This window comes from Ranitomeya variabilis, chromosome 2 (genome assembly GCF_051348905.1).
Source record: "Ranitomeya variabilis isolate aRanVar5 chromosome 2, aRanVar5.hap1, whole genome shotgun sequence".
Lineage (NCBI taxonomy): Eukaryota > Metazoa > Chordata > Amphibia > Anura > Dendrobatidae > Ranitomeya > Ranitomeya variabilis.
The window spans coordinates 246921933-246949702 of NC_135233.1; the positions used below are offsets into that span (position 1 = coordinate 246921933).

A 27770-nucleotide genomic window follows, 5' to 3' on the forward strand; every position below is an offset into this window, starting at 1 on the left:
ATGTAGAACGGGTGCTATTAATGTGCCTCTGTTTACAGCTCGTTGTACAGTATGGTGGTAGAAAGGTTCCGGTTTTATATATATTTTATATATACACTTGCACTTGTTCCCTCTGCCTTCCATTGATTGCCAATTCTGCAGTGCCTGTAGGGAGGGCATCTGGTCACACTGCCCATCTGCAAAAGTATGGTACCATTGGATCCCCATGGACTTTGGGGCATTTGTGCAAACTCATGCTTCTTTTTTTTTATTTTGCTAAAATATACTGTACCCTACATGTTTAAAATTGTCTAAATAATGCCACCATACAATGGATAAATAACCAAATAATACTGCAATACAGTACTCAAATAATAGTTGTGCTATACTGTGGCCAAATTCCATTAATGCTATACAGTGCCCAAATCATAGCAGTGCCATAAGGTGCCAAATAATAGTTGTGCTATACAGTGCCCAAATCACAGCAATGCCATAATGTGCATGTATAATACTGCCATACAGTAGCCAAATACTGCAATACAGTACTCAATAGTTGTGACGTACAGTGCTCAAATTTGAGTAAAGCCATCGTGTCCAAATGCTGTACACTGCACAAATCACACCAGTACCAAAACTTATTCATATAATACTGCCATACAGTGCACACACTGTCATAAAATGCCCAAATAATGGGAGTGCGATACAGTGCCCAAATAGCATTGCCAAGATATGCTCGTGTAACTGTAGTGCTATAAAGTACTCAAATAATAGTTGTGGCATACAGTGCTCAAACAAAATTGCCCTACAGTGCTTAAATAATACTGCAATCCAGTACTCAAATAACACTTGAGACACACAGAGCTCAAATAATTCTACAATATAGTGCCCAAATAATAGTTGTGCCATACAGTGCCCAAATCACAGTAATGCCATACAGTTCCCAAATCACAGCAGTGCTTCAATGTGCTTGTATAATACTGTGATACTGTTACCAAATACTGCCATACAGTACTCAAATAATAGTAGTGACGTACAGTGTCCAAATCGCGGTAATGCCACACAGTGTCAATATACCATTGCTGTACAGAGCCTAAATCACTGCAGTGCCATAAAGTGCCCATATAATCCCACTCCTACAGTGTACACACATGGCCAAACAGTGCCCAAATAGCATTGCCCTACAGTGCCCAAGTACCAGTAGTGCCATACAGTGCTCAAATAACCATAGTGCCACACAGTGTCAAAACCAAACATCACGGTACAATGTAACCCAGTTCTGTTGAACTCTGATGTGCCCGATGTCGGTTTTCTGGTGGGTACAGCGGCTACAGCTGGAAAGCAGTTGGGGAAAATCTAAGAGGAGATAAATGGCCCTAAATCAAAATAGAAATCTATTCCCTGCCAGGTCAACGCTCTCAGCACAATACCCCACATTGCACAGGATCGGACTGAAGCCGCAGAATGACGCGTGCACAACACATAAACCTGGGAGGTGAAGGCTTCGTAGTTGCCCCTAGAATCAGTTCCATCCATGGAACAGACCTGACAACAGACCTGACAACGGCAGATGAAGGGAACACAGGCACAATGGTTAATGACTCCAATCCCGTGATGAGCGGCTGAGGACAATTACACTCTGACTCGCAGAATGATTTTTCTACCTCTAATGGAGACAAGTAGTCACTTAAGGGCCGTGCGATCTGCCATTTCTTAAGCAGTGCTGTATCCCAAAAGTGCCCGATCAGCAACATCTGACAATCAGGGGGCCAGACATTGTTTTTCAAGTCGGTGTACATTTAACTACTTCCCTGCTTGCTAGGACTGTCCCACACTTGCCTGGTTGGCAGTGGGAAAAAAAGAAAAAGGACAAATGTATGAGTGCTCAGTGATGTCATAGCGTTTTATACAGTGAACCCAATTATGACCCCTGGTAATATTGTTCTATTAATCCTGGAACTTTGCAATTCCCCCTCTGAGCCTCATATTACACTGACACTTCATGTTCTCTAGACATCTCTTCTCAGCAGTCTCATTATCATCAGAGACAGGATTACAATGACTGAAATCACCTCTATATAAAATAGGTAACACAGGATCCACCATTCACAATAGGTGATGTCACAGCTCACCTCCTCCTGTACAATGACTGATAACACCTCCATATACAGTAGATACCACAGTATCCACCATTCACAATAGGTGATGTCACAGCTCACCTCCTCCTCCTCCTGTACAATGACTGATAACACCTCTATATAGAGTAGATAACACAGGATCCACCATTCACAATAGGTGATGTCACAGCTCACCGCCTCCTCCTGTACAATGACTGATAGCACCTCTATATACAGTAGATAACACAGGATCCACCATTCACAATAGGTGATGTCACAGCTTACCTCCTCCTGTACAATGACTGCTAACATCTCTATATACAGTAAACACAGGATCCACCATTCACAATAGGTGATGTCACAGCTCACCTCCTCCTCCTGTACAATGACTGATAACACCTCTATATACAGTAGATAACACAGGATTCACCATTCACAATAGGTGATATCACAGCTCACCTCCTCCTGTACAATGACTGATTACACCTCTATATACAGCAGATAACACAGGATCCACCATTCACAATAGGTGATGTCACAGCTCACCTCCTCTTGTACAATGACTGATAACACCTCTATACACAGTAGATAACACAGGATCCACCTTTCACAATAGGTGATATCACAGCTCACCTCCTCCTCCTGTACAATGACTGATAAGTCCTCTATATACAGTAGATAACACAGGATCCACCATTCACAATAGGTGATGTCACAGCTCACCTCCTCCTCCTGTACAATTACCTTCTCCAGACTATTGCTGACGATTAGAACCTACCGATCATTTTTCCTCTCTTGATGGCTGCTTATTCTGTTTCTTTGCTTTTCAGGAGAAGTGGATTTCAGCTGTGGACTCTAAGAAAACCATAAGAAAACCATAACTTCGTTACTCCGTCTGGATTGCAAATGCTGAAGAATAACTACTGAAGGTGTCACCATCCTGTGTTACCAGAAGTCTGACTATTATCACAAGTATTACCTGCTGATTGTTATTCTTCAGTATCTCCTCCAGGCATCTCTGAGCCTCTTTAGCCTCCATTTTTGCTTTCAGCCTCAGTGCAGCCAGGTCCTTTTCTTGTTGCTGAAATTGAGCCTAATGAATAAGAAATACATAAAAAATTTTAATTTAAAGTAGATAAAAATTTAGTGATGAAAGTTATCACCGTAGGATTCTTCATCAGACAGTGCGGTACCCATCATGGATCGTATGGGTTGCGGGTGCCCAGCTCTGCTTGATTGACAGTATCATAGCAGATGATACCTAAAGGTGCCACAAGGGGGAGCTCACACTGAATACACGTTTTTTCACAACTTTAACTGTATACAGAACGTGCAGTGAGCTCCCCCTGGTGGTGGCTTGAGACACCCAAAATTATGCCATGCAGAAAACTACACTGCTCAAAAAAATAAAGGGAACACTCAAACAATATAACTCCAAGTAAATCAAACTTCTGTGGAATCAAACTGTCTACTTAGGAAGCAACGCTGACAATCAAATTCACATGCTGTTGTTCAAATGGAATAGACATGGAAATTATTGGTAAATATAAAGACACACTCAATAAAGGAGTGGTTCTGCAGGTGGGGACCACATCTCAGTACCAATGTTTTCTGGCTGATGCTTTGGTCGCTTTTGAATGTTGGTTGTGCTTTCACACTAGTGGTAGCATGAGACAGAATCTACAACCCACACAAGTGGCTCAGTTAGTGCAGTTCATCCAGGATGGCACATCAATGCGATCTGTGGCAAGAAGGTTTGCTGTGTCTGTCAGCGTAGTGTCCAGAGGCTAGAGGCGCTACCAGGAGACAGGCCAGTAAACCAGGAGACGTGGAGGGGGCCGTAGGAGGGCAACAACCCAGCAGCAGGACCGCTACCTCAGCCTTTGTGCAAGGAGGAACAGGAGGAGCACTGCCAGAGCCCTGCAAAATGACCTCCAGCAGGCCACAAATGTGCATGTGTCTGCATAAACTGTTAGAAACCGACTCCATGAGGATGGTCTGAGTGCCCAACATCCACAGATGGGGGTTGTGCTCACAGCCCAACACCGTGCAGGACGCTTGGCATTTGCCACAGAACACCAGGATTGGCAAATTCGCCACTAGCGCCCTGTGCTCTTCACAAATGAAAGCAGGTTCACACTGAGCACATGTGACAGACGTGATAGAGTCTGGAGATGCCGCGGAAAGAAATCTGCTGCCTGCAACATCCCTCAGCATGACCGGTTTGGTAGTGGGTCAGTAATGGAGTGGGGTGGCATTTCTTTGGAGGGCCGCACAGCCCTCCATGTGCTCACCAGAGGTAGCCTGACTGCCATAAGGTACCGAGAGGAGATCCTCAGACCCCTTGTGAGACCATATGCTAGTGCGGTTGGCCCTGGGTTCCTCCTAATGCAGGACAATGCCAGACCTCATGTGGCTGGAGTGTGTCAGCAGTTCCTGCAAGATGAAGGCATTGAAGCTATGGACTGGCCCGCCCGTTCCCTAGACCTGAATCCGATTGAAGACATCAGGGACATCATGTCTTGCACCATCCAACAACGTCACGTTGCATCACAGACTGTCCAGGAGTTAGCGGATGCTTTAGTCCAGGTCTGGGAGGAGATCCCTCAGGAGACCATCCGCTTCCTCATCAGGAGCATGCCCAGGCGTTGTAGGGAGATCATACAGGCACATGGAAGCCAGACACCCTACTAAGCATCATTTTCTTCTCTTGAGGCATTTCCACTGAAGTTGGATCAGCCTGTAACTTTATTTTCCACTTTGATTTTGAGCATCATTCCAACTCCAGACCTTACGCTCATAATTTTTAGGTTTTATTGTTCTCAACACATTCCACTATGTAATGAATAAAGATTTACAACTGGAATATTTAATTCAGTGATATATAGGTAGTGGGATTTTAGTGTTCACTTTATTTTTTGAGCAGTGTATATCTCCAGTAAGAAATTACCTGAAGCTGCAATGCAATGGAGGACTGCGAGTTTAGGAAAGGTGCAGTATACTTAGTAAAGATAGATTTTCCTAATTCCCTTTAAAAGGGGTTGTCCAGACTAACATATTGAGGACTTATCCTTAGGATATGCCATAAACATCAGATCAGTGAAGTCAAACACTCATGATTTGCTGTTTGTAGGTCCCACATCTACCGGAAGTACACATTGCACATAGCCGTACCACCACTGCTCCATATACTGTGTAGGCGCAGCTCAGTTACCTGTTAACTTATGTTACCTGGATCCATACACTTGGTGCTGGAGGAGTTTTCAGGTAGTTGGCCTAGACTCTCTGACAAATTCAGCTCAGCTACACTGTTGGGTGATTCAATTACACCACTGGCCAAGTATGGTATTGGACTTTGTGCAAATCCCAGCTCTGCAGCATCGCTGGGTTAGCTCTGCCTTTTCCTCTGTTACAAACTCGGCTCTACTGTACCACTGTTCCAGCTCTGTCCTGGACTTTATTATAAACCTAGATCTGCTACATAGCAGACACATCTGTGCTGGACTCAGTGACAAACCGAGCTCTGTGAACTTCTGATGCTTTGCTGGGGTAACTCTACAATATTGTTGTGCAACTCTGCTCTGTTTCACTGGTTCTTCATTGCAGAGTTAACTCTGCTACCTTGTCAGACCACCTCCGTCTTTTAAGCTCTTGTACAAACTCAGTTCTGCTTCATCTCCAAGTCTCCTCTGTTCCCTTGTGGATTACAACTCTGCTACATCTGTTGCCATAAACTCTACTCTGCTTCATCGGATTCCGTTTGCTCCTCATGTTACTTTTCTGCCACTGCCCTTCATCTGTCCGTGCTGCAAAACAAGTGCTCATCCGGACCAAGCGCTTCTAGTATTGACCTCATCACGTGATAAATAACTTCAATAGGTACCTGAGAACGAGCACTACACAAGAGATGGAGCTGTGATATTTTTACACATATAGAACCTGCTAACAACTGATCCATGGGAGCATTGGGTGTTGGACCCCCACTAATCTTAATAGACCCCACAAACCCTTTTGGAAATCTCCAACAAAATTACTTTTATTTTGCTTGCCATTTCCAACCGCATGTCTGGAGAGGATTCCCCAAAATGTGGCTTTCCTCGCTTTCCTTTATCTGCAAACAAAACACATTGTACGTTGTTAAGAGAAGCCACCAATTGTTCAGTGAATGGGAGGTACGGTTTGTGAACCCTGCCAAAGTGGCAGGCGGGAAAGCATCTTACCAATAAATCTTCACTCACCATTCTTGTGAAGATCTTCAAATCGTTCCAACTTAGCAAGTTAAGCCCTTTCTGGTGGATGCTGTTCACTGGCAGACTGACTTTTGATGAACTCAAGACAGTGCTAAAGAGCTCTATTCTTGGGATCGCTGTGAGCTGAGGCAGTAAGGCCCCCCCCCCCCACATCAACAGTATAGGTAAATTTATGTTCTGAGAGTGGTTCTGGTGATGTGTTTATGTAGTTTGTTTGATGTATTTGTGAATGAATGATGGTTCTGGTGCTTTATTCCTGTACTGATGGTGCTTCTGGGGATGTATTCCTTTACTGATGGTGGTTCTGGTGATTTATTCCTGTACTGATAGGGGTTCTAGTGCTGTATTCATGCAAGTACCACTTTCATTGTTTTGTGAATTGGTTCAGTATGACCACGGGTCCAAAAAGGATGTGCACCACTTATATAGTGTATACCATCACAGATTCAGAGTTGCAGCACATTACTCCTTTATATATGTGTATATTTTCTACATCGGCCCTGTACTTTTCATACCCGCGCGGCTACAGAGAGCAGATGATAAACGCCTTGATTATTAACAATTTGCAGAATTTATTTACCATTATTCCAGTTGAATAAATGGAAGATTAGAGATTAATTTTTCAGCCCGTGGTAAGGCCAAAAGTCAATAATCAGCTTACATCCGCGCCCGGCATTGCCTGCTTAGTAAATCAGCACAAATCGTATTGTTACCCAGATGCAGGAGAAGCTGGAGATTACTCAAAAAAAAACGGGAGCACTAAGCGACCTTACCTCCAATATGAAAAAGAGCGGGGGTTCGGCGGACAGCTTGTACACTTCTTTATAGTTAATAAAAGGGATGAGGGCAGCCGAGCAATTAGCAGCTTTATAGGAATGAATTCCTCTAATACTGAATTATCTCTGGGGACAATATTTACATTAGGTATTTTTCACGCTTTTAGTGGTCGGACATGTGTTGTAAGCCCAGAGAGTGGTTTTAAAGTTGTGAAATCCTGGTGGAGCATGTCCAGGTGCTCACCATCCTTCTTTTGCGATAAGATTATGGGGGGCCGATATTTCAGGTAGCGTTTGGCTAAAGGCCTCATCACGGTCATCTTGGTACACCTCTGCATACCAGCCACAGGTTGGGCTTTGTTTGAAACTGAAATATATATATATATATATATATAAGCAAACAGCGCCACCCTGTGAAATAGCCCGAGTGTGGTATTGTAGGTCAGCAGCATTGCTGAGATAAATATGGCTAAGTTGCAATACCAAATAAAGCCTAGAGTAGCACTGTGTCTGGAAAAAAAAATGCAGACCATTTTTTGGTAACAGGTCCCCATGAAGTCAGCCAATTCAGAAATGTCAGCCCTTACATATTAAGCTGCTACCATCTGTCATACATCTGGAATTAAATTATTTTTTGGAGATTCTCAAGACTGGTGGGTGACACCATGGGGGGCTGGGGGTATTAAAGAAACTGATATGAAATGACTGATAACAGAGAACAGTAGCTTTTATCTTCCACATATCAAATGCAGAACTACTTAAAGTTGCCCCACGGCTATTCCTCTCTTGCCCTCCTCCCAACGTACACATCTATGCTCAGTTTTTTGCTTTTCTGAAAAAAAAAGACGATGAGATTTAACATGCCTGTTACTTCTTTATCTCGACATCTCCCATTGGGAAAGTTGGGAGGTCCTATACTCACGAGATAGTCAGCCAGTCCTACTATGTGGCCAGTTTTGCTCTAACTTACAGGGCGAAGACCACTGGGCTAACTGCCACTTATTCCAGTAAAGACTTCAAGGAGTTAATACTTTACATGAAATCGCTAATAACAGGGAATAGTAGATTGCATGTCTTCTATAAACTCCAGTATCGTTACTTTCTGCCAATTGTAAAGCACCATTTTTACCTTCTGCCAGTTGTAAAGCACCATGTTTACCTTCTGCCAGTTGTAAAGCACCATCTTTAACGTCTGCCAGTTGTAAAGCACCATCTTTATCTTCCGCCACTTCTAAAGAAGCATCCTTACCATCTGCTACTTGTAAAGTACCATCCATACTTTCCGCCATTTGTAAAGCACCATCTTTACCTTCTGCCAGTTGTAAAGCACCATCTTTACCTTTTTGACAACTATAAAGTACCCCAGGCCCAAAATGGTACCACAGTGCTACCACAGAAAAAAAAAAGTAATTTACCGCTGTATGGAGATGAGGCAGCTTTCTGAGGTGATGGCGTTTTTCTCCTGGGTGGTGACAATGAGGTTTCCCTCAGGAGTTTAGGGCTGCTTACATCTGATGCTCTAAGAGGACTGGAAGGAATCAAATCAATACAATGAAATATAGATCACTCTATAAAATCTGATATCATGCTGCTCAAAAACATCAGGCCTGGCAGGGCCAGCACAGTAAGGTAAAAACTGATTAATAAGCTGATAAAAAAATAAATAAAAACACACTAAAATGTAAGAGGGGGAGGAGGGGATGCAGCTGCAGCTTTCCCTCCCTCAGTGTTTCACTGACATAGCAAGGTATGGAGACATCTGAACGGCTCAGAGGTCATGGCACGGATCTTAGGTCAATCAGGAACGCCCTGAAGACCTCCAATAAATGCCCACTTTAGTATGTATTTACACAAGCATGGTACATACATGTAGGCATAAAGCGCACAAGAGACGTAGCTGCGGCCGGTGACCGGAGGTGGACAACCAGCGGCCATTACTGTGTAATAAATCTTAGTGACAGATCTGGGTGCAATCATATTTATACCAAGATCAGGGCAAAACAATTACTTTATATTAATCTTTGCCGTCGCACAGGTTAAATCACTCTAATCCTCAAGAGGAAAGGAGATCAGAGGAGATTTCACCATGTACTTATATTATTCAAATAATCAATTTATGCTGCAGCCCCCACAACCGCCAACCATATGTCTGGATCCGGGCAGAACAAGGCCCTGACTGGGGAAAATAGAACATTTTCACTTTTTAAAGCAAGAAAAATAAGTTCATCAATACAACAACGTCCTGCAGTAATACGGGCATTTCCCAAACCATTGTGTGACACCTCTGCGTATGGTACTGGAAGTTGGTGTGGATTTTCAGTGTAGAATTTTCACTATAAAGCTGCAACAATTCCACTATGTGAATTCACACATGCATATATCTTGGCTTTTTACCTATTTTGTTACATTACAACCTGTGTTTAAATATTTTTGTAATCCGATTTGTGTGTGATGTATCAGCACCAAATACGGTAGTCTAAGTTAGTGAAGTGAGAAAAATATCGGCATAAATTAAATTTAAGGGATCAAATAACTAAAAATTTGCAAGTGCGTATGTATTCACCCTTTTGCTATGAAGCTCCTAAAAATTTCTGGTGCAAGCAATTCCCTTCATAAATCCCATACTTAGTGACAGGACGTCCCCCTGTGTGCAATCTAAGTGTCACATACTGTATGTCAGTATATACACTTTACCTTATCTGAAAGGCCACAGAGGCTGCAACACAATTAACAAGAGGCTCCACTAACCAAACAACACCATGAAGACCAAGGAGATCTCCAAACAACACCATGAAGAACAAGGACATCTCCAAACACCATGAAGACCAAGGAGATCTCCAAACAACAACGTGAAGACCAAGGGAATCTCCAAACAAAACCATGAAGACCAAGGAGATCTCCAAACACCACCATGAAGACCAGGGAGCTCTCCAAATAACACCATGAAGACCAAGGAGATCTCCAAACAACACCATGAAGACCAAGGAGAACTCCAAACAAGTCAAAGTTGTTGAGAACAAGTCAGGGATGGGTTATAAAAAAATATTCCAATCTCTGATGACCCCCGGAGCACCATCACATCCATTATCATCAAATGTAAAGAACATGGTACCACAACAAACCAGCCAAGAGAGGGCCGCCACCAAGACTCTCAGCGCAGGCAAGAGGGAATTAATCAGAGAGGCAACACAGAGACCAAAGGTAACCCTGAAGGAGCTGTAAAGATCCCAAGCAGAGACTGGAGTATCTGTCCATACAACAACAAGAAGCCATGCACTACATAGAGGTGGCCTTTATGGAAGAGTGGGCAGAAAAAAGCCTTTACTTACAAAAATTTTAAGGCTCTTGTTGAGTTTGCCAAAAGACACGTGGGAGACTCCCCCAATGTATGGAGGAAGGTGCTGTGGGCAGATGAGACCAAAATGTAACTCTTTGATCTCCAAGGTAAACGCTATGTCTGGCGCCAAACTGACAGCTCATCACCACAAGAACACCATCCCCACAATGAAACATGTGGGTGGCAGCATCATGCTGTGGGGATCTTTTTCGGGAGAGGAGACAGGTAAAATGAGGAAAATGGATGGTACGAAATATAGGAGTATTATTTGAGAGTAGGACGGAGGTTCACCGTCTAACTAGACAATGATCAAAAGCATACTGCTAAAGAAACATTCAAGGGGAAACATGTAAATGTTTTTGAGTGGCCTAGTCAAAGCCCAGACCTTCATCCAATGGAGAATCTATGGTCAGACTTGAAGATGGCCGTTCACCAGAGGAAACCATCTGACTTGAAGGAACTGGAGCAGTTTTACCATGAGGAATGGGCAAAATTCCCAGTAGAAAAATGTGCAAAGCTTACAGAGACTTATCCAAAGCGACTTGCAGATGTAATTGCTGCAAAAGTAGGCTCTACAAAATACTGACTTTAGGGGGGTGAATAGTTATGCATAGTGAAGTTTTTGGTTAATTTGTTGTTTGCGTCACAATAAAAAGAAAACCAAATGTTTACAGCTGTAGGCATATTCTCTACATGAACTGATGGAAACCCTAAAAAAGAACAGCGAAATTCCAGGTTGAGAGGTAGCAAAACACAACAAATGCCAAGGAGGGGTTAATACTTTTGCAAGCTACTATCATCAAAAAGTTAATTTTTTTCAGTTCTTCAATAAAAAAAGTGAAACTCATATTATATAGAGTTATTACAAACAGAGTGATCCATTTCACATGTTTTTTTTCTGTTAATGTTGATGATTATGGCTTACAGCCAATGAAAACGCAAAACTCCTCTCCCCTCTGTATCAGTCTGTAATTGTTAGTTTGCTTACTGTAAGTGATATCGGTAATTTGTATGAAACCCTTTCTCATGTACAGCACCATGGAATCAATGGTACCAGTAGCGTAGCTACCGGGGGGCAGAGGGTGCAGGCGCCCCGGGCCCGATGCTCTGAGGGGGTCCACCCGGAGCTACATTACTGTAACTGTATAGGCGCGTGCAGCGTGCTGATACAGTTACATTCTGCGGCAGAGCAGGGAGAATCGATCTCCCTGCTCTGCCACCTGGCCGCTATGGGGCCCTTGAGCAGGCGGGGGGCCCGGTGCCAGCAGTGGGCCCCCCACCGTCATCGGAAGATCAGCTGTACCGGTATTTAGCCGATACAACTGATTGCAATGAAGGGAGAAGGAGCGCTGCGCTCCTTCTCCCATCATCCCCCTGTCAGTGTCGGCGTCTGACGTCGCCGACACTGACAGCGGGCACGATGACGTCACTGCCCGGCGTCCGCTGTCAGGAGATCAGCAGGATCAGCGCAGGAACCAGGAAGAAGAGAGGTGAGTATTTATTTATTTATTTTTTTTAATGGGTGCTGCTGCCTTATTACAGGGTCTGCCTTTGGGGGTGCTGCCTTATTACAGGGTCTGCCTATAGTGGTGCTGCCTTATTACAGGGTCTGCCTATGGGGGGCTGCCTTATTACAAGGTCTGCCTATAGGGGTGCTGCCTTATTACAGGGTCTGACTATGGGGGGCTGCCTTATTACAGGGTCTGACTGTGGGGGTGCTGCCTTATTACAGGGTCTGACTATGGGGGTGCTGCCTCATTACAGGGTCTGACTATGGGGGTGCTGCCTTATTACAGGGTCTGACTATGGGGGTGCTGCCTTATTACAGTGTCTGCCTATAGGGGTGATGCCTTATTACAGGGTTTGACTATGGGGGGCTGCCTTATTACAGGGTCTGACTGTGGGGGTGCTGCCTTATTACAGGGTCTGACTAAGGGGGCTGCCTTATTACAGGGTCCGCCTATAGGGGTGCTGCCTTATTACAGGGTCTGACTATGGGGGCTGCCTTATTACAGGGTCTATCTATAGGGGTGCTGCCTCATTACAGAGTCTGACTATGGGGGCTGCCTCATTACAAGGTCTGACTATGGGGGTGCTGCCTTATTACAGGGTCTGACTATGGGGGTGCTGCCTTATTACAGGGTCTGCCTATGGAAGCTGCCTTATTACAGGGTCTGACTAAGGGGGCTGCCTTATTACAGGGTCTGACTATGGGGGCTGCCTCATTACAGGGTCTGACTATGGGGGTGCTGCCTTATTACAGGGTCTGATTATGGGGGTGCTGCCTTATTACAGGGGCTGCCTGTGGGGGTGCTGCCTTATTACAGGGTCTGCCTATATGGGGGTGCTGCCTTATTACAGGGTCTGCCTATATGGGGGTGCTGCCTTATTACAGTGTCTGCCTATGGAGGCTGCCGTATGCTATAGAGTCTGCCTATGGGGAGTGCATTATACTATATTGTGATCTATTTGGTGCATTATGCTTCTGTATATGGAGGCTATCTAGGGGGCCATCATACAGTGTGGAGATTACAATGTGGGGGTCATTATACATTGTTGGAGCCATCAAACAGTTTGGGGGGCTACTAAGGAGTCAGTATACAGTGTGGGTGCATTATACTGTGTATAAGAGAGCATCATGCTGAGTAAAGGGGAGCTGTACAGGGGGGAGACTCGGGACTTTATTAAATGTAAAGTGGGCACTTATTGTTATAGGGGAACTCAGGTTACTGTGGCTATCAAAGGGGCACACAGGGCATTATTACTTTCTAGGGGCAAAATATGGGCACTGTTTTCTAGGGCACTTGCACCAAGCATTACTATATTGTAGAGAGTTGTTTTAGAATTTAGAGGACACAGAGAACCACACAGCAGGAGCAGTAATAGGGACACATACGGCAGCAGCGGCTCAGTATTGGGGTATCAGGTGCAGTAATAGGGACACATGGCAGCAGCGGCTCAGTATTGGGGTATCAGGGGCTGTAATAGGGACATAGGGCAGCAGCAGCTCAGTATTGGGGTATCAGCAGGATGAGGAGTTTGTGCAGGTTGGGGAAAGATGGTGATGGGGCAGGAATATGAGAAGTGAAATGTATCTTTGTTGTATTCTCTGCAGACGAGACCTGGCTGGAAGAAGTTGTCTTGTCGGTCTGGGCCAGATGGAAAAGACGGGAAAAATGAACGATTCCATCAGAAAGGACGTCAGCTGTAAGACACTATCTGTAACTGTGCAGTGATCTCTTATATGTTCTGTAGGGCTGGTATCTACCACTGACCATATGGCGGTAATATACATATTGGTGTTTATATAGAGATTATCTTCAGTAACAGCGCAGTCATCTGCTGAGGTTCTCCTCCACTATTAGGGTGCGTCACCCAGTTGTAATCAAGGTTACCTGGTTAGGGGCCCACTCAGAAGCCTCGCCCCCCCTGGACCAAAACCCCACCGGCTTCCAGAAGACATCCTACTCACCCTCCTCCGCGCCGTCGCAGCATCTCGCTACGGCTTCCAGTAGCTCTTCCTGTGCTGAGCGATCACGTGGCACCGCTCATTAAGGTAATGAATATGCACGTATCTCCATTCCCATAGGCGTGGAGGGAATATTCATTACCTTAATGAGCGGTGCAACGTGATCGCTCAGCACAGGAAGAGCAACTGGAAGCCGGCACCAACGAGATGCTGCAAGGACGCGGAGGAGGGGGAGTAGGATGTTTTTGTTTTTTTTATAATAGGAAGCATGCATACAAGGACGGGAGGGGGGGAGCCACGCATACTAGGACAGCTATGGGGAAAGCCACGCATACCAGGACAGCTAGGGGGGGAGCCACGCATACCAGGACAGCTATGGGGGGAGCCACGCATACCAAGACAGCTATGGGGGGAGCGATGCATACCAGGACAGCTATGGGGGGAGCGATGCTTACCAGGACAGCGACAGGGGGAGCCCACACATACTAGGACAGCGACAGCGGGAGCCAAGCATAACAGGACAGGGATGAGGGGACAATGCATACCCGGCTTATAATCGAGTCAATAAACTTATCCAGTTTTCCATGGCAAAATTAGGTGCCTTGAGTTATACTCGGGTCGGCTTATACTCGAGTATATACGGTAATTAACATAAAACACCTGAAAGGCTTCCTAAGCGATTGAAAAGGTCCCTTAGGCTGTTTCAGTAGCACCACAATCATGGGGAAGACTGCTGACTTGACATATGTCCAGAAGGCAGTCATTGACACACTCCACAAGGAGGGTAAGCCACAAAAGGTCATTGCTAAAGAAGCTGGCTGTTCACAGAGTGCTGTATCCAAGCATATTAATGGAAAGTTGAGTGGAAGGAAAAAGTGTGGTAGAAAAAGGTGCACAAGCAACCGGGATAACTGCAGCCTTGAAAGGATTATTAAGAAAAGGCTATTCAAAAATTTGGGGGAGATTCACAAGGAGTGGACTGCTGCTGGAGTCATTGCTTCAAGAGCCACCACACACAGACGTATCCAGGACATGGGCTACAAGTGTCACATTCCTTGTGTCAAGCCACTCATGGCCAATAGACAATGCCAGAAACGTCTTACCTGGGCCAAGGAGAAAAGAACTAGACTGTTCTCAGTGGTCCAAGGTGTTGTAACCACACAGCTGTCGGTGACCCGGGACCAGGGGCTTCTTCCCTGTTCCTAACACTAAGGGGCGCCCTAGCTCGCCCTGCTTCCTGGGATACTTCAGATGGCGAAGATGCCGGGGCCCGTGCCCTTGCCTTATCTCCTAAGTTATCCCTCAGTCTGTACTCTTTCCCCACCCAGGGAAGAGGGGCGCTACTGTGCACCGTAGTACACCAACCCAACAAACAAGGCAACACGAAGAGAAAGATCCAGCCATACAAAATATTCACTCACATATAACAGAGGAATGCACCGGGGCGTGGAGGTGAGGGAATAAACCAAAATAGGAACAGGATAAGGAATTACCAGACATATAAACCAAGCAACAGTCACTAACAACTCCTCCAATTCTCCTTCTCATACCAACTCCTCTCCCAATGTTAGCCATGCAGCAAATGCTAACTCTGACAAGGATGAGTAACAGAGCCCAGATTATAAAGGGAAAAGGAGTGGCTAACTGAACACAGCTGTGAGCACAGGGATTTCCTACATGGCCGATTAACCCCTGTTCTGCCACAAGAAATAAACACACTTAAAATGAAGGAGAAGTGCTTCTTCTCAGGGCCGGAGTAAGAGCAATCAGAGGCTGCAGTCTTCTGGCTCCACACTGTTGCGGTCACCCTGTGACAGCTGTTTTCAGATCAAAGCAAATTTTGCATTTAATTTGGAAAACAAGGTCCCAGAGTCTGGAGGAAGAGTGGAGGCCACAATCGAAGCTGCTGGAGGTCTAGTGTGAAGTTTCTACAATCAGCGATGGTTTGGGGAGCCATGTCATCTGCTGCAGTAGGTCCAATGTGTTTTATCAAGACCAAAGTCAGCGCAGCCGTCTACCAGGAAATGTTTAGAGCACTTCATGCTTCCCTCTGCCGACAAGCTTTTTGGAGATGGAAATTTCATTCTCCAGCAGGACTTGGCACCTGTCCACACTGCCAAAAGTACCAATACCTGGTTTACAAACAACAGTATCACTGTGCTTGATTGGCAGCAAACTTGCCTGACCTTAACCCCATAGAGAATCTATGGGGTATTGTCAAGAAGAAGATGAGAGACACCAGAACCAACAATGCAGACGAGCTGAAGGCTTCTATCAAAGCAACCTGGGCTTCCATAACCCCTCAGCAGTGCCGCAGGCTGATCGTCTCCATGCCACGCCGCATTGATGCAGTAATTGATGAAAAAGGAGCCCCGACCAAGTACTGAGTGCATTTACTGAACATATATTTCAGTAGGCCAACATTTCAGATTTTAAAATCCTTTTTTCAAGCCGGTGTTATAAAGTATTCTAATTTGCTGAGATAATGACTTTTGGGTTTTAATTGGCTGTAAGCCATAATCATCAACATTAACAGAAATAAACACTTGAAATAGATCACTCTGTTTGTAATGACTCTATATAATATATGAGTTTCACTTTTTGTATTGAAGAACTAAAATAAATTAACTTTTTGATGATATTCTAATGTTGTGAGAAGCACCTGTATATATTCATATTTTCTATCTACTGGAAGAAATGAAGGCCAGATATGTAGAACCTGTGTAAACACAACAACATATACATGAACAGACACAGATGTCATGCGGAAGTTCAAACTAAAGTTGGACGAGAGCGCCCTCCAGTGGAGAAATAGTGAGTTGCTCATATAAATTAAATGAAATACAATTGAATTTAGGAAAAACAAATAAAAAAAAAACACACCACTTGTTTCTCATGGGGACGTAAAATCGACTGATGTGACATGTGGATGGATAGATACAGAACATGGAGAAAAGTATTAGTCACAAGTTACCCCCAGTGTATAACATTGGGCCCCTCACCCCCAGTGTATAACCTCCAGACCCTCACCATCCAGTGTATAACCTCCGGCCCCTCAACCCCCCCCCCCCGCCCATCCGTGTATAACATCCGGCCCCTCACCCCCCAGTGTATAACCTCCGGCCCCCCGCCATGCTGTCTGCCTTTACTAATATGTGACAGACTGGCCAGCGGTGCAGAGCTCACTGATACCAGCACAGTCCTGTAATAGGAGCCACCGGGGTAATAAGTCCATTCATGACGTTTCTTCCCTCCAAAATCTTCCCCCGTTCCCTGTAAATGATATTCCTGAGAAGCAGAAGGAACAGTAGCAACTCAGCCACGAAGTGGAGACCCCATAACTTTACAGAGTGGGGGGCCGAGTGCTGAGGAGCAGAGGGCAGAAAAGTCACTAATTCTCTGCTGACCCCATAACTGCAGAGTCCCGATCTCCTCTGGTATAAACATCAGCACAAACACTGCGCCCTGCCGGGATCTTCATGACCGAGCAGCTGCATGAAGCCTTACATCACCAAGCACAATGCTGAGTGTCGGATGGAGTGGTGTAAAGCCGACCCTTTTCTGTTCCCAATGACTGTGCCCAGCGCACAAGGTCCATACATACATGGAGGGGGGGTTTGGAAGAAAATGAGCCCAGACCCCAATTCCATCCAAGAACTAATATTGTGACGCCCCCCAACATCAGGGTCTGACCCCATAAACGCTCTCCTGGATGAAGGGGCTAAAATTCTCACAGACGCCTTCAAAATCTTGTAGAAATCCTTCCCAGAAGAGCGGGAGGCATTATATCTGAAGAGGGGCGACTCCATATTATGTTTATGGATGTAGGAGGGGAGGTGAGAATAGATGGGATGTGGGGGGCACATACTTTTCTCCATATACCGTATATGTTTGATACAATGGTGAAGATTCAAAAAAAATTTTTTTTTTTTTTTTTTTTTTTCCCCGCTAGGAGAGATCTTTTTCCTGTACAGCGGCCTCTCTAGGCCGGATGCTCCGTGATGCCAGACCTACCCACATGAGTCCTGGGGTGCACGATTAACCAATAACCATCTGCAGACTGTCGCCTTGACAGCTGGGGACCCCGAGGAGACGACAGAAACGATTGAGCACCGCGTCTGTCTTCTCTTTTGCCGGCTACAAAAGTGCTCAATATAGTTAACTGAAGCATCGACAATGTTGATGTTTCTAATCATTCCATTCTTGTAAACAAAACAAAAACAAAAAAGACATAAATCACTATAAAATACAAGAAAAAAATGATAAGAAAATGACCCTTCTGAAGCAAAATACAAAAAAGTCTATAAATTATGGAGACACAAGAGCGCTCATAGGTTTTGCTAATTTTCATTGATTTCAATGGAGAGATGACCAAAAATGTGAGAGCCAGGACCCACAGGGCCAGAACATTTTGGGGGTTAGTGACCCCCTAATGTTAGCAGTGTCCCACCTTGTGCTGGAAGATCGATGGCTGAATCTGCTTTTCTGGGCCTTTTGGTGGTAAACTTTTGAGTGGAGCTTTTTGGTCAGTGATGCCGTATTTTCCAGGTATTCTAGGAAGAACAATACATTATTATCTATTAAGGAATTGTTGCAAAACTAAAAGAGAAAAATAAACTATGTGGGGGACAGGGGATTGTGAGATTATATAAAAAAAATGTTTTACTAGACACAGAGCCACAGGGGTCCATGGTTTGTATCTGATCTTGCAGCTCAATTACATTCACTTCAAGGAGGTAGAAATCAGGATTTTATGTTGCATTTAGTTTTTATTTTCAAATCATTAATTTATAGTAAAAGAGAAAGCTCAAATCTTGAAATTTCACACTGGTTACTAGGCCTAGTGTTAGGCTCCAACTTCACATGGACATTAGCAGCAATAGATGGATTCAGATCCTATTTATTTGTATAGAAAAGTTATCAGCATGCTAAGGTCATTGTACAGAAGGAGGAGGTGAGCTGTGATATCACCTATTGTGAATGGTGGATGCTATGCTATCTACTGTATATAGAGGTGTTATCAGTCATTGTACAGGAGGAGGAGGTGAGCTGTGACATCACCTATTGTGAATGGTGGATGCTATGCTATCTACTGTATATAGAGGTGTTATCAGTCATTGTACAGGAGGAGGAGGTGAGCTGTGACATCACCTATTGTGAATGGTGGATCCTGTGTTATCTACTGTATATAGAGGTGTTATCAGTCATTGTACAGGAGGAGGAGGTGAGCTGTGATATCACCTATTGTGAATGGTGGATCCTGTGTTATCTATTGTATATAGAGGTGTTATCAGTCATTGTACAGGAGGAGGGGGTGAGCTGTGACATCACCTATTGTGAATGGTGGATCCTGTGTTATCTATTGTATATAGAGGTGATATCAGTCATTGTACAGGAGGAGGAGGTGAGCTGTGACATCACCTACTGTGAATGGTGGATCCTGTGTTATCTACCGTATATAGAGGTGTTAGCTGTCATTGTACAGGAAGAGGAAGTGAGCTGTGACATCACCTATTGTGAATGGTGGATACTTTGTTATCGTTTATATACAGTATAGAGGTGTTATCAGTCATTGTACAGGAGGTGAGCTGTGACATCACCTATTGTGAATGGTGGATCCTGTGTTATCTACTGTATATAGAGATGTTATCAGTCATTGTACAGGAGGAGGTGAGCTGTGACATCACCTATTGTGAATGGTGGATCCTGTGTTATCTACTGTATATAGAGGTGTTATCAGTCATTGTACAGGAGGAGGAGGTGAGCTGTGACATCACCTATTGTGAATGGTGGATCCTGTGTTATCTACTGTATATAGAGGTGTTATCAGTCATTGTACAGGAGGGGGAGGAGGCGAGCTGTGACATCACCTATTGTGAATGGTGGATCCTGTGTTATCTACTGTATATAGAGATGTTATCAGTCATTGTACAGGAGGAGGTGAGCTGTAATATCGCCTATTGTGAATGGTGGATCCTGTGTTATCTACTGTATATAGAGGTGTTATCAGTCATTGTACAGGAGGGGGAGGAGGTGAGCTGTGACATCACCTATTGTGAATGGGGGATCCTGTGTTATCTACTGTATATAGAGGTGTTATCAGTCATTGTACAGGAGGGGGAGGAGGTGAGCTGTGACATCACCTATTGTGAATGGTGGATCCTGTGTTATCTACTGTACATAGAGGTGATAGGCATTGTACAGGAGGAGGTGAGCTGTGACAACTCCTATTCTGAATAGTGGATACTGTGCTATCTACTGTCATAGTTTCATTATCATTAATGACAAAATTACAACCAAAAAATCTTCTGTACAGAATACTAAGTATGAGTCTAGTACAAGAACCAGTGGCCAGTGTGAAATTGCTCAGACTACCTATGAGCATATAATCTTAAAGCAGAAAAGGCCAAAAAGTCTGCGGACGTGTACTGCGCACAGACCATTACCTTCCTTCCCTCTGTGCCTGCTTTTCTCAGTAGAGACCTTCACTCGCTCTGGGGACCAACACAAGTCATTATATACAGGTGGAGAATGTTCCTCATCTTCTGGAGGATTCTTTGTATTTACTTGGAGGTTTTTCTCAGCTTGACCAGCAAGGTGAGAAATATGTGATGCTGCTGACATTTGTGGAGGTGAGTCGGGAAAACGGGAGGAGATGGTAGTCATGCTGAGTTTAGGAGAACCAAGTCTGTTACACTCCAGCTCAACCCTCCTGCCCAGGTCCTTCGCCGTAGTCCATATTGTGTGCAGCCGCTCCTGGTGGGTTGTGTGTGAGGCTAATGCATCATCACTTGGCCCTTTATAGGAGTCAATGTCCTCGACTTCGACATCTTGGCTCATGGTGGGAACGGAAGCCAAGCCTTGTAGTTGGAGCGGCCTAGAATAATTCTCCTTAGACAGGGTCTCTGTTGTCTTTTTTTCTGAGTTTCTACAGTTATAAATATAGAAAATAATACAAAAACAGGTATATTTCCATTTTCTATCCGGCTTACTAGACAAAAAATACTCAAGAGATAAAAGTAGAGTCCTATGTCTGGATTTTTACCATTAAAAATACCAAAATAGGCATCACATACCCCCCTAGTTCAATATTGCCCTATGTGCCATCTCAGAAATGGGCACTAAAAGGGCACGGATCCCGTAAAGAAGCTAATCTTCAAGGGGTTTTCCTAGAATCAACATATATCCGTAGTATACATAGTATAAATGCTGGGGGATCTAACCATTGGGAACCGTGCGAACAAGGATCCCAAAGTCCTTTGTGTGAATGGAGCCGTAGTGAGCATGTGTGAAAACTGGTCTATCCACTCTCGCACATGCTCAGTATGGCTTCATTCATAGGAGGACTATGGACCTCCCATTCTCAAGATCAATGGGGGCATCAGCAGCCAAACAAGTAATGATCCTACCTTCATCATCTATCCCAAACATTGAATGCATGATCATCCACTCATTGGCCCACTCAGTAGTATTTATCCTGCTCGATAACTCTCGATAGGGAGAGAGAACCAGACTTACAAAAACCAGTGTTAGGGAATATTTGTTACTTCAACAACTATTCTTACTGACTGCCTCACACATATACACGCTCATTTTGGCTGAGTGTGCATGTGTTTACAATGGAAAGAGCAGAGGTAAGCTCTGGATGCCCGCTCTGGCCTGACATAAAACTGCCTAAACAATCTCTGTGTGCTTAATCAGGGCCAGATCCTTGTATATTGTTTAAATGGCAAAAAGTAGGGAGCCACTTGGTCTGGTTATGCGGAGTGACTAGCGACTAGCCTTATTGCAGAGGCCAGCTCTATATTTAATGCAGCTTATACCTTGCTCCATCATCGTCTCTCATCAAGTTGTTGCAGGTCACATGCAGCCACTCCGAGAGGTTTTTCCTGACATCCGGAACCTCCTGCAAATCAATGTCATTGATACCGACGTAAGGAATCAGCCAAAATAGTTTTTCAGATCTTAAAGATTCCAAAATCTATGCTTACTGCATACAAAAAAAATCCACTGCCTGACAGCAAGCAGAGAACTTGAATATGATGAGGCTGTGAATTATAAAATGCATTAAAAACTGACAGCGTGGATTCAAATGGCGAGGATTTGAAACACAAAGTACATTAGAAACCTAGTTTCTAACAGTGTGGAAGTAACCAAAAATTGTTTCCCTGATAGCAAGCAGAGACCTTAAAAATGGCGAGGAACTGAAACACAAAGTAGGTTTGCGCATACAGTATGCATACAATTTTATTTTTTTTGCGCTTCCATAAATAATTTAATATTTCGATAAATGAAACTTATTATGGATACAGTGATACCAACATATGCTCCTTTTAATTTTTTTTTAATATGTTTATTTTTTTAATTTGAGAAACGGGTTTATTTGAATGTTTAAGGGGTTTTTTTTATTTAAATTTTTTTCTTTACTTCATATTTAAATTTTTTTCTAGTGGACTTGAACAAGCCATAATTTGTTAGCTTTTTTATATACTGCAATATTAGAGAAAGACTAAATTGCTTACTGGTAATGGCATCTACCAGAAACCATGAAAGCACCATATGAGAGAGGGAATCTGCCCTTCAAAGACAGGAAACCTACAGAATAAAAGGGCAGCGCGGGCAGCGCTTCTCCAGCACATCTGTTGCTTAAAGAGCATGCGAGGACACCACTTAATAGTTATATACACCTTTAAAGAACACAATTTTTTATTCTGAACACTGCGTGAATCCAACACCATGAAGGAAACAAAGTGACCACCCATTACCAGTGACGGAAGGGAATATAAAAGTGCTGTCACAAATTCTGGAAAATCCCATTAACGGTAAAAAATGAGTCTTTTAATATCACTCATGACAGCACCATCTGACAGATTTACAGAGAAAACATTAAACTTAGGGTGGGGCCACCGCCTGTAGAACCCTTCTCCTAAGGGGAAGATCAGCAGAAGATCCCAAATGAAATGTATAGTGTCTATAGAAGGTGCAATGTGAAGACCATGTTGTAGTCTTACATATTTGCTCGGTAGACATTCACTTTCCCCACCCAGGAGGTTGAAATGGCCCTAGTAGAATGAGCTTTTAGGTCTCCTGGAACTGCCTTATTTGCTGAATAAGCTAACCATACAGTCTCTAATCTATTTAGCTAGTGTGCTTTTAGATCTTTTTTAGGACCCTGAAAGGGAATAAAAGGCAACGGACCTCATCCAAGTTGTTGCGGCTGAGATATACTCTCAGACGTCTAACATCTAAAGAGTTGTATTGTTCTTCTTTTGGATTAGCGCTGAAAGAAGGGTACACAATCTCCTCCTGACTTCTATGGAACATTAGAAGCTACACTGGGAAGATAGGGTAGCTCTGAAACCGGCCTATCTTAGATGATTTGTGTAAACCAGAGGATTAACAGAAAGCTTGGATGAAACTAACTCTCCATGCAGAAGTCCAGGCCACCAAGATGATAGTCTTTCATATAAGGACCCTAAAATACGCTGAATCCATGGGTTCAAACAAAGGCTTTGTTAGATCCGTAAACACCAGATACGGATCCCATAGTGCCATCTTTGAATTGGAAATGGATCCAAAGCATGCCTTGATGAACTGAGAAATGCACCGATTATTGGCCAGATCATAGTTCTATAAAGCACCTAAAGCTGATAAGAGTGCTAGCGGATAGTCCTTAATCTAGTCCCTTTTGGAGGAATTCAGAAATTGTTTTGACCTGCACTCCATTATTTACACCTACCCCTGAGCTGAACAGAAATTCCCTCCATGTCCTGCCATATACAGTATTATTGTCATTACTACTTTTCTCCTCTGCAGCAATGTCCTGAACAAATTTGGTGAAGAAATATCTTTTAGAAGCTGTCAAATTCCATGCTGTTAAAAGCAGGTTGGACACTTGAAGATGCAGAATTGGAACAGTAGATCTGGAATTTCTGGCAATACCCACTGTCACGCTGGTGTTTGTAGACCCTCTGCGCCCAGCCCTGGATGGGGTGTGAGTAAATGACCACCTGGTTCTGCACTAGAGCCCCAGATGATGTGGCTAGACTTGAGCCACAGGAGGTTGCCAAGTACCACTCCAGGACTGATCCTGGTACCACACAAGCAGACCCCAGGAAAAAAGAAAGCAGGAGCGGACTTGGAGTCCGGATGCTGACGCTAGTTCAGACATAGTGGATCCTGGTACTGGTATTGACAGGACAGGTAACCGGTTCAGGGTTTCACTTAGACTAGACAGGTACAGAAATAGACAGGACTTGTACTGGAACACAGAACGGCTGCCGTAAAAGAAACCTGACAATGGACTTGTAGGTTGGGAAACACTAAAGACACTAATGTTGCTCAGGCACCTTCCAACAGGTGAAGGTGCCTAAAGTATTAAGAGCCTCTACGCTATTGGCTGCAGACACATCAGGTGCGTGAACTGTCTATTTAAGAGACAGGGAGCGGGCATGCCTAAGCACGCTACAAGTAGACCTGGAACATCGTTCTGATTAACCCCTTCTGCTCTGATCCGCTTCTCTTGGTATTCTCACCTCAGAACTTTACCTGACTACGTCTTTATCTTTTCCTTCTGTTTAGAATGTACCCCCTGGCTTTTGACCTCGGACTTCTCCTTGAGTATACCCGTTTCAAGGCTTGGCTGTGGGAATTGACCCAGTGTCACACCTACCTTCGAGAGTGAATCCCTAAAAGGTTTATTATTGACTTGAAGGTTGCATCCGGTACTAAAAAGAGGGAAGAGTAGAACCCCTCTCTTTCTGTCCTGGATCTCGATGAGGACTAGTTCCTCTTACATGATGGAAGTACTAAATTAGGGAAGCCCCATCATAGTAATAGCGGTTAAGATATTTTCCCCTGCTGTTTTAACATTTAGTTGGCCTTTCAACAGGTCCAGCCATACCATCAGGGACCTGGAGGTACAGGTTTCTGAAATGGTTGTTTTAAAAACCTACAAAGGATTCCCAATCTTTCTTCTGAAGACTATCCATCAGGGGGCCTTTTAGAACTCCAATACTGTCAAAGTGTAACATCGCCTACCTTGCTGCTTTTGAACTGGTCACAAATTTTAAAAGAGCCTTATCCCATATAGCTGAGGATTTGCACTTTGAGGATGAGGGTAAGTAACTAGGGATAAGCAAACCCAATAGAAGTCAATGGGGAAGAGCCATCAGTTAGTACGTGGAGACGCGTGGACACCTACTCTTCCACCATGTTGTTGTAATCCTGCCTCCTGTTAAAATGGACAAGATGAGATGGTGTTGCTAGATGTTGTGGCCTGACAGGTCTGATAGCAGTGTGAATGGCCCCTGTCCCTCCTACTCCTTCCTCCTGTATCGCCACCTCATCCATCATTGCCTGAAGTGTTTTTTCCAGCAGGCATAGAAGTGGTAATGTTCATAATGGTATCATGAGCGCTGGTCATGTTGGTGGAGTAGTGGAAGCAGAACACGGCACAAGTCCCGCATGGAGGCCCACTCATTGGTGGTGAAGTGGGATTGTTCCACAGAGCGACTTAGCCAGGCGTGCTACAGCTGATACTCTACTATTGCCTACTTCTGCTCAGTCTCTCCAGCATGTGTAAGGTGGAGTTCCACCTTGTTGGTAAGTCGCTTATGAGGCAGTGAGCAGGAAGGCAGGAGTGATGCTGCAGCGCAGACAGGTGAGCAGCAGCAAGGTGAAAATGCCAAAAGGGTGCATACACTGCCAGCAAAATCAGCAGCAGCTCTGACATGTGGGTAATTTTTAGGGAAGCACTGCACCACCAAATTGCGTCAGGTAAGGGAGGTGCATCAAACCGGATAGGTCCAGAATTGCTACAAAATGTTGCCAGTTTTCGCACACCACCAGGCCGGGCTGGAGATTCAGTGGCACCAGCCACTCATCTGTCTGCCATTTGATCTCCATCCAGAGCTTCTGCATGGTGTGGGATTTGTTACCCAAGCAGATGAGTTTCAGAACAGCCTGCTGTCATTTTCCCCTTGCTATGCTGGACTTGGGAGGGCAGGCCTTACTGTGACCGGATGAGGAAGCGGAGGATGAGGCAATCTGGACCGAAAAACATCCAGCAATCCTCGGTGGTGGTAGGCCATGAGTCAGAACGCCTTTCGTCTTAGGCACAACCACCACTACATTTACACTACATTGCACACTTGATTTGGTCCGCAACATGTTTGTGCAGGGCAGGGATGGCCCACCTGGAAATGTGTTGATGGCTGTGAGCAACGTACTGCTGGACAGCCAGAGCCATCAGTTCTTTAAAGCTGTCCATCTCCACCAGCCAGAATGGCACCATTTCAAAGGTCAGGAATTTGGAAATGTTGTCATTTAGGACCATGGCTTGTGGGTGGTTATGGGGTTATTTTCTCTTTCTCTCAAGTGTTTGGGGGATGGAGAGCTGAATACTTTCATGGGACATTGTGGACATGCTCTGTGACACTGCTGATGGTGGTGCTGTCACATCCTCCCTTGGCGGGGAGGCAGGTGGTCCTGCTGATCGCGATTGGGAGAAACTGACTGAGATCACACCAGAAGAGGGAGGAGGCTCAGATCTGCTTGGAATTCACATCGTGGTTGGAATTCAGATGCTTCTTCATGCAGGTGGTGCTCAGGTTCAGAAGATTTATGCCTCGCTTCAGAAATCTGATGGCACAGCATGCAAACCACCGACGTCTTGTCGTCAGCACATAGGCTGAAGAAATGCCACGTTAGGGAGCTACTTTTTTGTTCTCATTTCCTTGGCATAGTGGCCAAGTAGCAGCCAACATACTGGCTAATGGTCGCCTGCTGTGCTTTTTCACCCTGCTCCCTCTTTTGCTGTGCTGCTGGGGCAGCGTGACCAACTCATCTTCCTTCAAACTGCACATATCACTAGGATGGCCTGTGCCCCATGTGCGGTCTAGGACCTCAAAATCCCCCACATCATCTTCCACCCACTCCACACCCCTGCCTTCCTTGCTGAGCTGCACACTGCAGAAAGACGCTGCACTTGGTAACTGTATCGTCATCCTCTGAGATGTTCAGCGGTGGTCCACTGACCGTGCGCACTAGTCCTCCCATGTCCTCATCCTCCAATATAACAAGTGGTTGGGCATCAGTGCACTCAGTCTCGTCCACTTCTGGGTCAGAGTTAGGCAGATGGGTCACGGAACTCAAGCCAGCGGACTCCCCAAAAACCAAAAGAGACTGCCGCATGACTTGGGGCTCAGAATGCATGGCTGATTTGAAAGGTGGCGAGGTAGAAGCCGGATGACCATGTTCCTCAGGTACCAACTCTGTGCTTTTGCACAGGTGACTGGGTGGAATATAATGCAAAGAAACTGGAGGTACTGTCAGCCATCTAACCTAACACCGCCTCAACATGTTTTGGCCAAACCATTCATGTAGCGGTACTCGGCCCTACAAAATGATGCAGAACGTCCTGTCGTCTGCGTGCACCAGAGGAAAGTGTTTCATTTGGGCACATAGCAGGCACAGAACAACCACGTCCTATCCCTGCAGCAGCTACAACACCACCAGCAACTACACCAGCACCACTACGTCCTTGTCCCCTATTTGATGCTATACTCATTTTGTGAAGTGGTTTTAGGCACACTACTCACACAGACACGGCCGCAGATTACAAGTATTTTTTAGGCACACTACTAGCATAGACATGGCTGAAGAGTATGCACTACTCCCACAGACACAGGTGCAGAGTACACACAGAGGCTTAAAGGGAACCTGTCAACTGATTTTGTTGCTATAAGATGTGGCCACTGCCTTTCAGGGCTTATCTACAGCATTCTATAATGCTGCAGATAAGCCCCCGGTCCAACCTGCAAGTGAAGAAAAATAAGTTATATT

At 44.7% G+C, this 27770-nt stretch overlaps 1 protein-coding gene across 1 annotated transcript in view; it reads right to left on the reverse strand.

Moving 5' to 3' along the window:
• The window catches only part of CCDC187 (coiled-coil domain containing 187), a 115786-nt gene that overhangs the window by 36358 nt on the left and 51658 nt on the right, over positions 1-27770 (reverse strand). The window contains exons 11-17 of the mRNA XM_077284416.1: positions 21749-21831; positions 20372-20853; positions 18376-18478; positions 8535-8647; positions 6128-6204; positions 3073-3186; positions 2872-2948 (exon numbers count right to left, since the gene is read on the reverse strand). Of these exons, the coding sequence (XP_077140531.1) occupies positions 2872-2948; positions 3073-3186; positions 6128-6204; positions 8535-8647; positions 18376-18478; positions 20372-20853; positions 21749-21831 (1049 nt within the window). The remainder of the gene's footprint in view (positions 1-2871; positions 2949-3072; positions 3187-6127; positions 6205-8534; positions 8648-18375; positions 18479-20371; positions 20854-21748; positions 21832-27770) is intronic.